Source organism: Conger conger, chromosome 1 (genome assembly GCF_963514075.1).
Source record: "Conger conger chromosome 1, fConCon1.1, whole genome shotgun sequence".
NCBI classification, from domain to species: domain Eukaryota; kingdom Metazoa; phylum Chordata; class Actinopteri; order Anguilliformes; family Congridae; genus Conger; species Conger conger.
The window spans coordinates 9240549-9258913 of NC_083760.1; the positions used below are offsets into that span (position 1 = coordinate 9240549).

General features: G+C 46.2%; 1 protein-coding gene across 1 annotated transcript in view; it reads right to left on the reverse strand.

Annotated features, from left to right (window-relative positions):
- Positions 1-1400: 1400 nt before the first annotated feature.
- The window catches only part of plekhh1 (pleckstrin homology domain containing, family H (with MyTH4 domain) member 1), a 56946-nt gene continuing 39981 nt past the window's right edge, over positions 1401-18365 (reverse strand). Inside the window, exons 16-30 of the mRNA XM_061259277.1 lie at positions 17180-17260; positions 16851-17030; positions 16175-16286; positions 15370-15482; positions 13046-13222; positions 12413-12510; positions 10156-10333; positions 8649-8804; positions 8246-8343; positions 7580-7721; positions 6776-6915; positions 6050-6179; positions 5557-5646; positions 4739-4885; positions 1401-4060 (exon numbers count right to left, since the gene is read on the reverse strand). Of these exons, the coding sequence (XP_061115261.1) occupies positions 3872-4060; positions 4739-4885; positions 5557-5646; positions 6050-6179; positions 6776-6915; positions 7580-7721; positions 8246-8343; positions 8649-8804; positions 10156-10333; positions 12413-12510; positions 13046-13222; positions 15370-15482; positions 16175-16286; positions 16851-17030; positions 17180-17260 (2031 nt within the window). The 3' untranslated portion in view covers positions 1401-3871. The remainder of the gene's footprint in view (positions 4061-4738; positions 4886-5556; positions 5647-6049; positions 6180-6775; positions 6916-7579; positions 7722-8245; positions 8344-8648; positions 8805-10155; positions 10334-12412; positions 12511-13045; positions 13223-15369; positions 15483-16174; positions 16287-16850; positions 17031-17179; positions 17261-18365) is intronic.

Here is an 18365-nt window from a genome sequence, read left to right on the forward strand (position 1 = left end):
TAACTCACATTCTGATAATGTAATATTGTTTTGCCTATAGAATCAGTAGCAACTGTAGCCTCAGAAGCTTAATGGAGTCCATGGGTTCTTTGTTGTTACATAGTCTGTATATAAACATGTCTATTCACAAATTTGGTTGAGAACATAGTCCATTTTTTCAAGACATATCTTCACATTTCACTTGGAAGGATCTGTAGTCCTTAAAACTACCGTTTTATCACTGAAGCTAAAGTGAAATTTAGGGGGGGATGTTTGAAGATACCAGTCCCCGCTGAATGTGATCAGTGTGTAATGTAAAGAGAAAGAAACCATATACTGTATTTTACTATGATGTGACATGGAAATATGTACCAGTTTACCAGAGAATCCAACTCACAAGGTCCTTCTCCATAGGAGCATTTGGTGAAAATAGGGGAATTTCTTGGACTATTATAAAAATGGGATTTACAGGACCTTGTTGGCAGGAGCGGACTGTCCCGCCTGAATTGTGCAACTCCAAAGTATTTGGACCTCGCCTCTCGCCTCTCCCTTCCATTTTTCCTCCCTCCATGGACACGTAAGGCTCCGGGGAGTGACCCTCCAATAAATCAGTTAAATACTTTGCAAAATTAGCCATGTTTCCATATGCAGAGTTCACTTTTTCCAGTGCCCACCTATCGAGCATTGGCAGTTCTTCAGACGGCCAAATTAGCTGGATTAGCTGTCAACATGGCTGATCTCATAGATCATATAAAGGCTTCAGGAACCCGTTTCGTAATACCACATTGATTCCAGTTCTCAGTTGAAATATTGCCCAACCCTATTCCCTAATCCCATGTACAGTACACCAGGCCAGAGGGATAGCAGTGCTAAACCACCCTTTCCCCACACTGCACGAGGCTGACTCTGCTGCTGCTTAATCAAGTATTCAATAAAGCACACCGAGAAACATAGTGTATTACCATCTAACAGGTGCCAGTGTCACAGGTTGAAGCTAACATTCATTGACATACTGGGCTCATTCAAATCCCTTATTTTTCTCCCCTTTTTCCCTTTTCTTGCCCCCATTGCTCCATCAGACGTCAGTTTGAAGCCACGTCCGTGGCAGATGGGGAGAGGTGGATCCGCAGGTCACTCATATGATCACTATAGACTTTCTGAAAAAAATATGTGCTGATGTTTTCTTGCTCAAAGGAAAGATTGGGAGTTTCTAACTTCTACTTCTATCTCCAGGAAGGCATGTCCTTAAAGATGGCGGACCAAGATTGATTTCCACATCAGGAGCAAGTGAAAGATAAAGGAGAAAATAAAAAATAAGGGATTGGAATGAGTCCAAAGATCTCACTCTCTCCAATCAATAAATAGCAAGAGATGAAAAGTTAAAAAAAAAAGTTTCAATTTATTTTCAACACAGTATTTCTCTCTGAATGCACAAGGCCTACATTGACACATTACTTTCTTTTCTTTATCTTATACAGCACACATGTCAAGTACAGTTCATTAATTCCTCCTTCTGCTACTTTAAACAACACCAGCCACTGAAGATAATTAAGGAAATTTAAAAGGCTGACCCAATTTGCTTAATATAATTCTGTTGCTTTCTACAAAAAGCAAAATAAATATAGCTAAATTGACAAAAAGTGGTTCAATCCAAAACAAAAACAAACAAAAAAAAATATTCAAGTGTACTAGCATTAAGACAGGTTTGGTCTATCTCAGTTTGCCACAGAGCAGCTTGTCCGTGAAGCACTGGTGAAGAGGGCCACTTCAACCCACCTTCACGCACTGGTCTTTTTCCTCTGCATTTCTACTGCAGGGGTGTCAAACTGCAGTCCTGGGGGGGCTTAGTGTCTGTAGGTTTTCAGTGTGTTTTAGTAATTCATTTTATAATCAGAGCTTGGCTATAGACCCAGGTATGTCATGGTGTTCCTGGGCCTGGATTCACTGCTGTTTTTCCACAAAAATCATCAGACACTGTTGCCCTCCGGGACTGGAGTTTAACACACCTGGCCTAATGGGTACCTCCATAGCCAGCAATAAGGCTGTGTCTTCTCTGTGTACTCTGTATGTGTCTGCTCCAGAAAAGCAGACCTCTCAGTGAAATAGAAAATAAAAAAACAGGCAACATTAATTGCAATAACAAGAATAAAGATAAACAGAACATGAAATCAGAACACAGACTTGGTCCTCCACCTATGAAATCAAGAAAAGAAAAAACCAACACAGCTCTCAGATCTCTGTTGAAAGTCAGATAAGGTCTCTGTCTGATCTAAACCTCTTTGTTCCATGTGGAGTAGAACATTTACCTCTACTTGCTGAACCAGTTTTAACCCTTCTGTGTTCGTTTAGAGAAGTAAGATTCGTTTTAGCTCAGATGGGACGGCGTTCAATACTGCGGATAACAACTAAAGCTCATAATGTTACTATACTAAGAATAACAAGACTTCTGCTATGTATGAATATTTGCTTTGAAAACCTCAAAAGCAGTCACCAGAATTTTGTAGTCAAACAAACACTCCCCATTTTATAGACCTTGAGAGAGATCTGAACAAAGGTTGTTTTGAACATTGCGCCGACAATTAACAGTTAACTGGGTAGATCCCGTCCAAGGACAAAGATCTCATTTCAAGTTTGTGAAAATTTGTGAAATCTTGAAATTTGGTTTTAGTACCACCAAATACAACATGATAATATTAGATGGACCATTTCACGTTTTCCCAATTTGGGGGGGGTATGCCTCCTGCTGACCCCTTGGGATCTACACCCATGCCAACATCAGCATTCAATCTTTAAAATGACAACAATAGTAGGCTTTTCAGTAACTTAAAATAGTAAAAACTACACATACATACACTGATTCTGTCATACAACATACATATTAAAGGATGATATCCCATAATACATACCTGACACAGCAATTATCTGCTGTGTGTTGATGTGTATCTAATGTTTAACTATGTTAGTAAACGCGATACCTCTGACGTTTCACACATAAATCTCATAGGTACACACACCAGGAAATAAAAAAATCTACAGTTCTTAAAGAACCCACAGCTTATATAAAGTTAATGCGTCCGCCGGATGCCTGCACTCATGTTATCAAAACAACCAGATTTAAAAGTGGCTTCAGGTTTAGCCAAGCTCATAGCCAGTTTAGACACATGCAAAATATGATCCAACATCTGTCACAGCGCTTACGGACTGACTAGATTCTCAAGCACAGGCCATAGGTGATCCAGCCTCCCCTTTAAAGGAATATGTAATGCACATGAACTCCATATAAGGGACTTGAGGAGCAAGCTGAATAATCTTCCCTTTTTTACTGCATTTCTTTCCTGTGAAAAAAAGGCAGTCTTGCACGGATGCGTGAAAAGGTGTGAAAACCACCGTCTCTGATTATCATTACTTCCTTACGAAGTAGATATCGCCCCAAGGTTGGGCCGGTTAGACCAGTCCTCATTCCGGTTTAAAAATCATAAATGTTTTACAGAGTTCTAGACCGTGTGAACTCCTAAACAAACAAAAAAAATACATTAGCCTGCTTACATGTTTGAGCAGAAAGAGTAAGGGTCACCCCCTTTTGCCACGGAAATAGAAAATAAGCAGTTTATATACAGAAACGGTGACATCCAAAATATTAGCATCAAAGTTTTTTCCCCCCCAACTTTTTCCACCCATATAGTCTCCTAACAAATCAGAATTTCCCCCTTATAGAGAGCTTCCTCTGTGGTGAAACACGCTTGACTCACAGCAGGGAGATGGATGCGCAGGTAGTAAGTCATTAGGTTGTTTTTTTTTTGTTTTTTTTTAGCTGCTGCAGTGATGCCCTTGGGATTACAGAACGTTCTCTTGTGTTCCGTTTCCCACGATGCATTGGGGGTTTGTTGTGTTTTCACAGTAGTGTGGGGCCCTTGGTGGTGCGCGTCATCGACGGGAAGTGTCTGCTGTCGATGTCCCACAACTTCCTGTCCCCCCGGCCCCTCAGTGGGGCGCAGGGGCCGGAGGGCTGAGGGCCACAGGGCGATAAGGGGGAGGCCCAGTAGTTGATGTAGCTGGCCATCAGGAGGGTCAGTTCAAGAATCTTCCGTGAGAGAAGAAGAAGAAGAGAAGGGTGAAATTATTTTACCGTTCAGCTCGTTGCATTTCCCTTTGATTCAATGGAACGCGTTGGGCCCCTTTGCACTTCTCCGACACCAATGAGAAAGGCATGGAGAGTGGAAGGCCGTTAAAAGAGGCTGACATACACAGAGCTGGTCCTGCCTGGGCTGTGGGCCAGGGATTCAGCCTGGCTGTGGCCAAACGAAGCCCCTAATGTTACCTGACATTCACATCAGCGCAAGGCATAATCCAGTTCACCATGAGGCACAGGAGAATAAAAAAAGTAATAGACTTGGGTCAAGTTCAGTTTTCCAGCCGAGACACTGGCCTTAAGCTTTCCGACTACCGTGCTCCATCTTACTATCCATACCACACCTTCACATACCTTGTGTGATGCGCTCTATAGATAAAACAAACACTGCAACAGGGGTAATTTGACACCACAAAACAATGTTTAATATCTTGCAGGCAGGATCTTTCTTTGAGTATGGGTTGCACTATGTGTCACCCAACATATGTCTGGCTATAGTTAATATCATAATGCGTGTCCCTTTTCAAAGTTGAGTTTACAGAGGCTAAAGACCCAGGTATTTAATGGTGAGTTTGCAGTGGCTAAAGACCCAGGTGTGTAATGTCAGCCACCCCACCCACTGCACTGTACCTTGGGCTTGGCCATGGAAAAGACCAGCTTGTCCACGGTCCTCTTCCCCAACCCCTGGTCCCTCATTTGGCTCACCACCACCATGAAGTCGTCACGACAGCCGCCAAAGGTGATCACCGATTGGTAGGAGTAGGTTACCAGCAGGTGCTTGGGAAGAGAAGGGAGAGTTTTCATTGATGACGATAATGATGATGTCGTCGAAGCCTTGAACACCGATCACTTCGGAAAACATTTCATGCCGGCTGGCCTTTTTAAAACCGATTCTTTTCCTTTCGTTTTTTTGAATGACTTCTGTTCTTAGGTTCTAACACATTTCCAGATGCGCTGCTCTCCGCCGGGAGCTTGTGAAAGTAAAGGAGCGAGAACACCAAGCCATAAATGACATGGAGGAGAAGGAGCTGTCAAAAACAGAGCCCAGCTGAAACGGTTTATTTCTCTATTGAGCTGGTTGGATCTTTCTGGGAAGAAAATGTCAAATCAGACTTCAGCTTTTTTTCTAGTGTGGTTACACTTGTTTGAAATATGAGAACAAAAATAATTCCAGACCAATATTTCGACAAGCGCCCATTTCTGCGGGCTTGGCTAGGCCTAATTTGTAAAGGCGGGCAAAAAAAAGATGACAAACCAAAATGTTTCAATGCTCCACTGAGAACTTTGAGAATGAAAATGGCTGAAAATACATAAACAAACCACATCTGGCATTTTTCTGAGAGCACACAGAACCATTAAGGATTATCGTAATTACACAAAGATTTACACTCGGTGAACTGATTCAAACATACAGCACTCACTCGCTCCTCTCACTCGCTCTCTCTCACCATTGTGTTGAACTCCAGCACGCTTAGTCCATCCTCATTGACCGCCAGCCACAGCTGGGGATGGTCCTCCATCGCACATGGTGGGACTGGCTGCTCGTGGGACCACAGAGGAAGAGAGACGCAGATGAGGGACCACAGAAGAAGAGGGACACGGACCAGAGACCACAGAATAAGACAGATACACATCAGGGACCACAGAAGAAGAGAGACACAGACTAGAGACCACAGAAGAATAGAGACCACAGACCAGTTTGACAAGAATTGAACTGGCAGTAATTATGTATTCTCACCCTTTACTAAGGTCTTAGCAAAATAAATCTGCAGGCACTAATAAAAAGGATTTGAATACTTTTGATAGATTGAAGTCATTGAGTGAAACAAGATACTATGCCTTAAATGAGGCAAAGTAAATTACTAGAAGCACTGATTTGGCAATGAGAACGCATGCATATGCACACGAACGAGCAGAAGCCGACTGATTGCCTTGGCTCACCTTGGTGCTAAAGAGCTTGGCTCCGAACAGGGGCCACTTCCGGGCGACGGTCAGGTAGATGCGCACACACTCAGGCATGCTGCAGCCACGCAGGACCGTCCATTTTGTTGCCAGGCGCTCCAGGAGGTCTCTGGTGGGGGGGAAGGGGAGGCACAGAGATTAGTGACACATAGTTAGGTGTGTTTATGTCAATGTCTTGGGAAGTTGCTTGTGCGAATTTGATGAGTGGTGGTTATGTGATATCAAACTGAATACCAGCTAAAATTATTTCTGCCAGGATAAAATTCGCGACCATCTGTTTTTTGTTATATGCGCCTGTGCGTTTGTAAATGTGTGTGTGTGTATCTTTGTGTATGTGTGTGTGTGTGTGTGTGTGTGCACGTGCATGTGTGATGGTGTTTGTGTGTGTGTGTGTGCTTGTGTCTGTCTGTGCACGGATGTGTGTGTGAGTGTGTGCACGCTGTGTTCAAGGGTGTGCGCTTGTGTTTCTGTGAGCGAGAGAGGCTTCAGCAGTACGTTGCATGTTGTGTGTGTGTGTGTGTGTGTGTGTGTGTGTGAGAGAGAGAGTAGCACCTGAGCTGGTCCGGGCTGCAGTCCTGTTTGTAGCGTTTGGGGTAGAAGCGCTGTGTGTGTGTGTGTGTGTGTGTGTGTGTGTGTGTGTATGTGTATGCGTGAGTGTGTGTGTGAGGTGTGTGTGTGTGAGTGTGTGTGTGTGTATGGGAGTACCTGAGCTGGTCCGGGCTGCAGTCCTGTCTGTAGCGTTTGGGGTAGAAGCGCTCCAGGACCTGCACCAGGGTCTGCTGGACTTTGGGGGGAGAGGAGCCGGGGCTGGAGGCGGCAGGGCGATCCAGGTCTCCATACTCCACCTGTGGGTGTGGTCCACAGTCATTACTCTGCCCTCTGAATCAGCGTCCTAACTACTGTGTCCTCAAAGTATGTACTGTCTGCTATGTATGCTGCATACTGTTTAATACTTTAGTACACGACAGGCAGTATGCAAAGAATATCCTCCATACTATTTCCCAAGTGTACTGTCGCGAAAAGTTCCACCCCAAGCTCATACTTCGTCGTTGTTGAAGGAAAACATCAGCAAAGCTGAGTCTCATTTTTAAAGTGAAGCTGCACTTCATGTTTATACATATTTAAGGGACCAAAATGATTGCTTACTTTCTCAAAATGCTCTCAAATATACTCAGTGAAGCCCCGCAAATAGGTATCTTACATTAATGCCATTTGGCAGACACGCTTACCAAGGGCGACATACAGTTGATTGGACAAGAGACAATCCTCCCCTGGAGCAATGCAGGGTTGAGGTCCTTGCTCAAGGGCCCAAAGGCTGTGTGGATCTTATTCTGGCTACACCGGGGATTGAACCACCGACCTTGCGTGTCCCAGTCATTTACCTTAACCACTACGCTACAGGCCCAGGTATAAGGTATAAGGCCCAGTGTAAGGCCCAGACTCCTGCAGTGTCCTCAAGACCTATACTCAATAGCAGGCAGGTATGCCGTCTCAGACGCGCCCACATACCTGAGCCATGAGGGCAGCCACCTCCAGCGCCAGCTCCTTGTTGACGGGGAAGTGGCCTTTCAGGACCTCGTCATTCACCTGGTAGGCCAACAGGAGGCGCTCCCGCTCAGTCTCGCCCTTAGCCTGGGCTCTGAAGCACAGTCTGCACATGTGCCAGCACACAGACAGTGATGAAGATTAAGATAATGCGAGATGAAGACCACAGATAAACATGAAGCAGTCTAAACACACACGTCATATTCAGACACGGCATTGTTTTCCACAGGCCACTATCATAATTTAAATTCTTCAGTCAGTGTCTGACTTCAGTCAGTATGCAAGGCATTTTACTAAGTCAGCATTTAGGTTCTCCAGTGAACCAAATAAAATGGCAGGATGCATTTTGTCTCAATAATAAAGGCCACATTCAACCAACTTATGCCTCTATAAAGGGATCATCAATTCCAAATCCAGCCCCGTTCTCTCTTCCCCTGGGTTATTACTAATTAGTGCCACTGATTAGCCAGTCTGTCCTCACACCTCACACACAGGTAAAGGGAGGTTGGAAAACCAGCAGTTCTTGGCCGCTGAGGACCGTGAGTTGCTGATCCCTGCTCTGGAACGCGGATGCATGTTCTGAATCGGCACCGTCCCGGCACAAAGGGAAAAGCGAAAGCAAAATAGTACCTGCTCTTGTAGGTTAGGCGGACGATGCGGGTTCCCTCATATTTTCCAGGATGCAATTCCTTCAGGGCCTGTTCCCACTTTGAGATGACATCACAGATCTGGCCCATAGGAGAAAGAAGCCAGTCAGTTGGATACACCACTCATGCATCACTACTGCTGAATACCAGGTATGCTGTCCTAAACCACAACATCCTGTCTGAGACCACCACTTCCTGTCTCAAATTCCTTCCTCCCTCCTCTTTCATAATTCAGAACTGAACCCCACTTGGTGTGGCCTCCATATTTCATCCTGGCATTTTGGGGATTCCTCCTTGAAGCAAGGGAAGGGAACTTCAGGAGGTCTCAAAGCACAACTTCCTGTCTCAGGCCACAACATCCTGTCTCAACATCCTGCCTGGCTCACCTTGACAGTGGGCTGCAGACAGTGCTCCAGGTCCTTCCCAGACGGGTCGTCGGTGAAGAGGGCGAAACCCGAGACCGCTGGCTTCCTCATCCCGGCCTTCTGGTTCAGAGTGTTCAGGAACTCCTCCACCGTAGTGGATCCATCAAACCCCACCACCTGGTCACACAGAAAACTGAACAGTGACCCAGAGCCAACTCACAAAACCTGTCACAGTGAGTCTGGACCAGGAGTGTCCAATTTTACCCGAAAAAGAGCAAGCTTTTGTTTTAGCCCATCACTACGACACCTGATTTAAAAAATTAACAAAATATGGTCTTCAATCAAGACCTTGAAGGTAACTAGAATCAAGTAAGTAGAATCATTGTCGTAATGCTGGCAAAAACCTGCAATCACATCTGCCCTTTTCTGATAATATTGGACACCTCTGCTCTAGACTAACCAGATGGTGAAGCACAGTATACACTGTACAATGAAAGTACTGTCTGTTATATTTTTGAAGGTTAAATACTACAATTTGAAGGCACATTATGAAATTCCTTGAAGGGGTAATGTCCATGTGTAGAACATCTGTTGCCACAATATTAGTGCCAATGGATTTTCAGAACAAGGGCATGCCTCATTACTATTATTCCTACACTATAATTCATAGCACCAGAAACTCCTCAGACCAAACATCCAAGACTAAGGAAGTACAGAGGATGAGAGGAAAGCAGAAGTTGAGCATCTGGTTAGAATACAGAATCTGTGACAGGTGACAGAACCTTAAAGATGGAACCTGCATTCCTGGTCTTTGAGTACGTCCAGCTAAACAATGAAGTGCTGACACCAAAGACAGTGAACCAAATAGTCAGATGTTGCTACAACAGCAAATCAAAGATCTAGAGCAGGGTTACTCAACTCCAGGTCCTGAGGCCCTTAGTGTCTGCAGGTATTTGGGTCAAACCATATACTACACCACCCAATTTCACTAATTACTTTACCTCCTTGGTTCAGGGAAGCGTGCTCTTTGGTGAAATCAGGTTGTGTAGTATGTGGCTGAAGCAAATACCTGCAGACACTGGGACATCAGGATCTAGAGTAGCTACTAGCTCTGTTCTAGAGGGTAAAGCCTGAGGTGTGAATTACGGGTTACAATGTGTGTTAGCCTGCATAAACAGAGACAGCAGTACTGTGTACAGTACCGCAAACAAGTTAAAGTGTGTGTTGGCCTGTAAATAGATATCGTTCCTTGTATAGGTATTGTTGTTTTTATTGGCTGTTGTTTTGTTGTATTCTAGCTGCCAACTGTGGTATGCTAGTTTGAAAGTTGATTGCACTCTTCAAGGGTTCTGAATTTCTGTATGTTTACACTAGGACTCGGAACTGTACTGTCCTCTCAGGTCCACTTTTGCATGTGTTCTTGTGTTTGATTTGCACTTTGTTGTACGTCGCTCTGGATAAGAGCGTCTGCTAAATGCCACGTAATGTAATGTAATCTAAATGGTGAGAGAGTGGCATTGCACGGTACCTGGTAGGTGTTGTTCATGAAGTGCACAGGGATGCTGAAAGGCAGGGAGTGGTGGTAGGGGTTTCTCAGCAGGATTGACAGGATCTCCATGCGGGACGGCTTCGCCTCCCTCTCCCCGTTCTGTAGAGTGCGCTCCATGGACCTCTGGCAGTACACCGCGTACTTCCCGACCTCGGACCTGAGCGGAACCAGGGTCACAGCAACCATCATCTCACCGATCACAGCTCAAATCATCGCTTGAGGTTCAATAAACAAAATTCAAGCCAACTGACGATCACTTAAACATATTCCAAAATGTACTTACTGTACTTAAATTTGGGTAAATCCAATATATTTTCAATGTAATGATCTATTCATTAATTGTTTCAGTTCTTGAAATGATATTTTACATTACATTACATTATTGGCATTTGGCAGATGCTCTTATCCAGAGTGACGTACAGTTGATTAGACTAAGCAGGAGACAATCCTCCCCTGGAGCAATGCAGGGTTACGGGCCTTGCTCAAGGGTCCAACGGATGTGCGGATCTTATTGTGGTTACACCAGGATCAGAACCACCGACCTTGCGTGTCCCAGTCATTCACCTTAACCACCATGCTACAGCCCGCCCCATTTTAACTGTCGCCAGTTTTACTGTGATGATGCCAAGTGCCCTAACAGATAGGACCCCTCAAAGAATTGCGCTGAAATTGTGTTGGGATGCGCCGGGCTGGGCTGGGGTGGTGGGGTCCATGGCGAGATATTTTCATGGGGCCCAGAATTCCTGGCTGTGCCTCCAGCCTCAGACCAGTTCAACTTTACTGCTCCCTCGAGACTCTCCTGCTCAGCCACTCCTGCGTCTTTTAGCCTTTTCGACAATGTTTGACTGTCTCTGTGGAATCTGTTCTGACCTCGCTAACATTCTGAGATGACAGTTAAAACCAGCGGGAGGGGGAAAGAGTCGAGCCTCCAAAGAGAAACGCCACATAAGACCAGCGAGGGAGGAGCAAGACTGAGCTATATCCACACCACACAAACACACCTAAGGCCAAAAGTAGAACCGAGTATTTGCTTTCCAAGGTTTCCTTGTGCTAAGACAATAGGGGAAAAAAACCACAACCAGTGTTCACAAGAAGGATTTACTGCCACGTTTTAGAATTTCTAACTGCAAGAGTTTTGTTTGAGTTTTCAAAGTCCACGTTTGAGCATGTCCTGTATCTGGGTAGATTACCCATTTTTAGTTCTAAAATCAGCCTCTGCCATCGAAGCTATGGTCATTTTAGCAAGGCAGCTCCCACTGTAGGAATGACCTTTTATCTCACGCATGTCTCCTGTTGGGCCAACAGGTTTCTGTTACTCAAGGTCAGCATTCAAGGTCCGAGACTGGGGCGGACATGCTTCGAGATATAGGTTAAAGTGTAAAATGCACTGTTTTGTTTACTGATGCCAGTGTAATGGGCTCTGCTGTGAAATAGAGAGTGTGCAGGTGTAACAGAGAGGAGAGTGTGTGCAGGCGTAACAGAGAGGGGGAGTGTGTGCAGGTGTAAGAGAGAGGGGAGTGTGTGCAGGTGTAACAGAGAGGGGGAGTGTGTGCAGGTGTAACAGACAGGGGGAGTGTGTGCAGGTGTAACAGAGAGGGGGAGTGTGTGCAGGTGTAACAGAGAGGGGGAGTGTGTGCAGTTGTAACAGAGAGGAGAGTGTGTGCAGGTGTAACAGAGAGGAGAGTGTGTGCAGGTGTAACAGAGAGGAGAGTGTGTGCAGGTGTAACAGAGAGGGGGAGTGTGTGCAGGTGTAACAGACAGGGGGAGTGTGTGCAGGTGTAAGAGAGAGGAGAGTGTGTGCAGGTGTAACAGAGAGGAGAGTGTGTGCAGGTGTAACAGAGAGGAGAGTGTGTGCAGGTGTAACAGAGGGGAGAGTGTGTGCAGGTGTAACAGAGAGGGGGAGTGTGTGCAGGTGTAACAGAGGGGAGAGTGTGTGCAGGTGTAACAGAGGGGAGAGGGGGGAGACTGTGTGCAGGTGTAACAGAGAGGGGGAGTGTGTGCAGGCATAACAGAGAGGAGAGTGTGTGCAGGTGTAAGAGAGAGGAGAGTGTGTGCAGGTGTAACAGAGGGGAGAGGGGGGAGAGTGTGTGCAGGTTTAACAGAGGGGAGAGGGGGGAGACTGTGTGCAGGTTTAACAGAGGGGAGAGGGGGGAGACTGTGTGCAGGTTTAACAGAGGGGAGAGGGGGGAGACTGTGTGCAGGTGTAACACACAGGTAACAGGAGCAGGTGAATTACCTGGGGTCAGCGTGGCGCTGCAGGTACTCCCTCAGGTACCACAGGAAGTGGTGCTGGGGAAGGAAAAGGGCGACGCACACTGACAGCAGCTGCCAGCCCTGGGACACAGAGAGAGAATACTGAGTACAGACAGTAAACAAATACAAACACGGTACAATACAGACTGGCTGGACAAACTGAAAGAAAGAAAATCTGCCACGTCTCATTTGATAATATTTACTTTCCCAGCACATCAGTAAGAGAATGGTCAGACCAGCAAACCATATTTGTGATGGCTTACTGGTGTGAATATTTACCTGTGTGAATGATTCACTTGTATGAGTATATACCAGTGCGGGTGACATACCTGTGCTAAGGTTTACCAGTGTCAGAACTCACCTGTGTGTGAGAGTAACTATGAGGTGACAGTTTACCTGTGTCAGAAATCACCTGTGTGAGGTAGTAAATGTCAGGTGACAGTTTACCTGTGTCAGAACTCACCTGTGTGAGGTAGTAAATGTCAGGTGATAGTTTACCTGTGTCAGAACTCGCCTGTGTGAGGCAGTACCTGTCAGGTGACAGTTTACCTGCGTCAGAACTCACCTGTGTGAGGCAGTACCTGTCAGGGGACAGTTTACCTGCGTCAGAACTCACCTGTGTGAGGGAGTAGTTGTGAGGCGTGCGACAGTTGGTCTGTTTGATCAGCTGACAGTACATCTCGTTCTGCAGTTCCGGATGTGTCAGGCACACCTGCAGTGCATTCTGGGCCAGGGACATGTGGTAGTCGATGGAAGGCGACTCCACAAGCACGTTGATGAACAGCTGACACGACTGGAAGAGAAAAGAGCCATTCTCATCTCCGCTTTTCATCTTTCTCATCTTGCATTTAGAACAGCGTGTCCCAAGCTTTACCTTCCCCCGGTACACTTCCCAAAGTCACAGCATCTCTTAGCACACCCCTCTCAAAAGCAAACAGCGCACTGACGTGGTTGTGTTGTGTCAAAAGTAGGCCTAAATGTTCTTTTCGGGGTTATTTTGGCTTTTGTGAATGGCATTTGTTCATTCAAGTTTTAAAAATTAATTTGAACTTTATTGAAATGGATTTTTGTCACAGCACACCTGAGCTCACCTGAAGCACTGGGTGATTTAGAATGCTGCTTTTTTCATAAACTGTACTCTTAGGTTTTTAACTGATAGCTGACATGAGGCTGAATTTGACTTAAGAATGGAGATGTCGAAATAAACACATCAATTCAACTTTGACCCACTTACAGAAATGATTAACCCAGACTGGAAAGCAGTAGGACAAGAGATTTGATTGGTGGAAAAGTAAATGAATAAACTAAATTTAGGATTTAAGCCAATGGACTGAAAGTGACACCTTGTGGTTATAGTGTTCAGAGATCCATGAAAATAATAGACTAATAGTAGAATCCAGCTAGGCCAGCTTGATCAGCTTGAAAATTGAGCTGGTCAAGCTGGTCATAAAGCTGGTCTAGCTGGGCATGAGCTGGTCAGCCAGCTACCAGCTATTTCAAAACCTAGCTCGAGCTGTTTTTTTCAGCAGGGAATACAATAACAGCGCTGGTGTGCACTGCCCCTTCACGTGATGGATGTGCTGATGTCCTGCCAGGGAGCTTATCTCTAAGTTATGCTGCTTAAGGGACACGACGAGGTGGACAGTCAGAAATGATTTAGGTTAATATGTGGCTACCAGAGATTTGAAAGGGAAAAGGTCAAATCCAGTCGCAGTGTGCTGCAACTTCCTACCAGAAGGGGGCAGCAAACATCCACTGTGGCGACTGTGAACAGTCCCATGTTAGTTCTCAAGCAATTTACCCTTCAAATGAAATCAATACAGGAAATGGCTCTGAAACCAAGGTAGCCCTTGTCGCTAGGGGCAACAGCAGCCAGTTGTGCTCAGGTGACGGACATGAAAGGCTGTTTTCTGCTACATATGCATTTGGGGGGGGAGCTGAAATCATTGCCACATTTTCTCACGATAAGAAAAGGGAGAACAGCTGCAAAATGCAGTCAGGCTTTAGGTGCACGAAACGTGGGGGAGGGCGGAGGGGGGGGGGGAGAATGAGAGAGGGAGGAGGGGAAGGATGGAGGGAGAGCACGGAGGAGGGCAGTGTGTTTTTGTCAGAGGAACGCGGTCTTCCTTTTTCGGGACACGGTCAAGGTCTGACCCCGGTGTCAGGCGGCCCATGTCTACACTCCTCTATCCCTTCTTTCACCCTCTCGCTATCACTCTGTTTTCATCCAAAAGGAAATAATAAGGAGTGGAAGTATGTGGCTAGCTCAGTGGGCTGTTCCACTTTACCACACTAATGAGCCAGGGATCCCAGTAAAGTTCCCCAGTGCCAAGGTCTCTCTGTCCCACATGAATGCCTTATCAGGCCATAGTGCAGTGCAGCGTGCAGGAACTGCCTGGGACAAGCACACTAATACAATTCAATTCAATTCAATTTATTTGTGTATAGTGCTTTCCGCAGAAGACAGTCACAAAGACACTTTACAGAGTAACACAGAAGAGAATTAAACATATTAGCGTAAAAGTCCCCAATAGCATATGAGGTAAACCACTCCCTTAGGGTAGAAAAACCCTCAAACAGTGGCGAGAAAAAACCTCGGGAGGAGATACAAGGTTGCAGTTGACTCCTATAGGAGCTATTGTGGGGCAGGTGGCATTGCGTTTGCCTCTTTCCCTCTTTGCCCTTCTGTTACTCTGTAAACGGTCTTTGTGACAGTCTCTTTAAAAAGACAAATAAAATTACCTGGGGGTGAGAGGGTGGTCCCTGACTGTAGGGCTCACACACAAACAGCAGACAGTGGGAATCCGGCAGTTGGAGGGAGGTTTGGGGTTTTGGGGGGCTCACACACAGCAGAATGGGAATCTGGCAGTTGGAGGGGAGGGTTTTGGGGGTTTGGAGGGTTTTGGGGGTTTCGGGGTTTTGGGGGTTTTGGGGGCTCACCTTGAAGAGTTTCAGGGCCTCGGTCTGCAGGGCCTCAGAGGGGAGGGTGGTGAGTGGCGAGCGCAGCCCTTCCTTACTGAAACACAAGGGGGCGCTCTTCCACAGCACTGAGTCTGCGGGCAGAAGTGTGTGGAAACACACACAGGCACATGTGGGAAAACAGAACCGTGTGAGAAAAGCAGGAGGAGAAGACACACAAAGGCACATAAACACACACACACACACACATAAACACACACACACACAAACACAGGCCTGCATGTGTACACACAAACATACACACAAGCTCATGAACACTCACACGCACACAGAAATGCATAAAGCACACACTCACACACAAACACACAGGCATGCATGTGCGCACACACACACAAGCGAATACATACAAACACACACACAGGCATGCACATGCACACATACACACACCTACACACACACACACTCATACAAACACACATAAACACACATACACACACACACGCACGGGCAGTGTGTGAATAAATAGTGCACCGAGTATGTGAACAGTCAGCACTAAGGATGAATTCCCAGAAACTCAGGGCCGCAGGGGGGACGTACTGGAGGCCTGTGGCAGGCTGAGGGGTGAGGCCATCTCTGTTTACTCTGTGATACCTCTGTGAGAGTCATACCTCTGGGTGCATCACACACACACACACACATATACACACACACACACATACACACACACACACATATACACACACACACACACATATACACACACACACACACATACACACACACACACACATATACACACACACACACACACACACACACATCTCACCTAGGTCTCCATCCACGTCCAGCAGTTTGCCGATGAGCTGCTCGTACTCAGTGCCCACCTTCAGACTGGCACTGCTGCCTGCTGTTACTGTCAGATGGTACAGCCAGGCATCCTGTGTGTGAGTGTGTTTGTGTTAATGTGTGTGTGTGTGTGTGTGAGTGAGTGTGTGTGTGTGTATGTGTGTGTGTGTGTGTGCGTGTGTGTGATAATGTGTGTGTTTGTGTGTGTGCGGGTGCATGTGTGTGTATGTGTATGGGTGCATGTGTGTGTGCGTGTGTTTGTGTGTGTGCATAGGTGTGTGTGTGTGTGTGTGTGTATATTTGAGGGAGTTGAATGGCAAATGGGAGACTTGGTCACATTTCAAGACAATGAAAGTTTAAAGATTTTGTGTATATAATTACATGCATTTAAACACAGTTCAAGAAAATGACAAGTGAAGATATTTTGGTATTAGCTAAATGATGAATATTAAAGATGTGATATTATAAATAGAGCTCTCAAAAATGCTTGAAAAAAAGAAAGAAACAAGCATAAAGACGTACCCTGTTTCTTTAACAACGCTGCTTTTTTTTATGCGGCAGTGCATGTTTTTACCAGATGGGTCCTTCCCTAATGGCAGTTTAATGGCAAGCTGCAGCTTGTAGCTAATTCTGGGGGGGGGGAAAACGTACGGTACCTTCTCCTGCTTGGTCCCGATGAGCAGATAGGTGGGGCTCTGTTCTTTGGGGTGCACCAGCAGGGTGTAGTGCGAGGACAGGAAGCCCCGCCCCCCGGCCTCGTAGTCCTCGTCCGAGTCACATGACCGGTCCACTTCCTCCACCCCGGCCTCCCGCATGCGCAGCTGCCCCAGCGGACACTGCCGGCAGACGGACAAGAGTCAGACACCTCCGCGCATACGTCAACGTGCATCGCTTTGGGATAAAAGCGTCGGCTGAAAAAACTGTAATGTCGTGAGGTTCTGCTCTATGGCGAATGTACGGCTCACGGACAGGAAAGGGCACACACCTTGTCGTCCTGGTTACGGTAGTAGAAGAACACTTTGCCGACGAGGGAGCACCACACTAGCTTGGAGTGTCCATGTTTGACCTGACAGAAAGGAAGCAGGAGGTTCAGTCACATTAAGTGCCTTCTAGAATGCTACCGGAACAGATAACTGTCACAGCAGATTATTAACTCCATTCTAGAATGCTACTAGAACAGATAACTGTCACTGCAGAGTATTAACTCCGTTCTAGAATGCTACTAGAACAGATAACTGTAACTGCAGAGTATAAACTGCCCTCTAGAATGCTACTAGAACAGACAACGGTCACTGCCTGCAAAGAAGAGAAAACTTGATAAATTATGATAGTTATTAACCCAGAATACTGACATTAGGTAGACATTGATAAGGAAGGACTGAACGCAGAGGTAAGAGATTGTATATTGGTAATGTAACCAGCTAATGTTTCAACATGCTTTCTGAAGCATGTCGCTCTGGCAGGCAGACAGCGAGAGCCAGTGAGTGCCAGCCCTGTTCATTCAGGCGTCAGTCATCTGTCAGAGACATGTTCCTCACACCACCTCTAACACTCAAGTGCTTCCTTCCGTCGCCCTGCGTCCCACTGACAGATACGCCTCAGTGTTGGGAACCCAAATACACCTCTCTCACATTCCTCTGGCCCCAACCCCAACCTTGCCCCAACCTGAAAAATCCTTTCAGGAATCTTTGAATCTTCCTAACCCTCTCTCTCTCTCTCTCTCTCTTTTCCCCTCCCCTCCCTTCTCTCTTTCAACCAGAAGCACCTCTTCACAGGCATTGTTCCACCCCAGTAAAAAAAACAATGGTGGACTGGAATTTGAAAAAGAATCGATTACATCATTTCTTATTTAGCTGATGCTTTTATCCAAAGCAACTTACAGTTGATTAGACTAAGCAGTGGGACAATCCCTCCTGGAGCAATGCGGGATTAAGGGCTTTGCTCAAGGGCCCAACAGCTGCATGGTTCTTATCGTGGCTACAGCGGGGCCTGAACCACCAACCTTCCGGGTCCCAGTAATATACCTTAGCCACTAGGCTACAGGCTGCCCCAAAAAAAGAATCCCTATTAAAGTTGGCTTCCCACTGTTTGAAACAGTGAGCGGTACCAATTTGCAGTGAATAGGCCCGGGCTCAGACCGAGAGCCTGCACGTCCTTCACTCTGCTCGGGC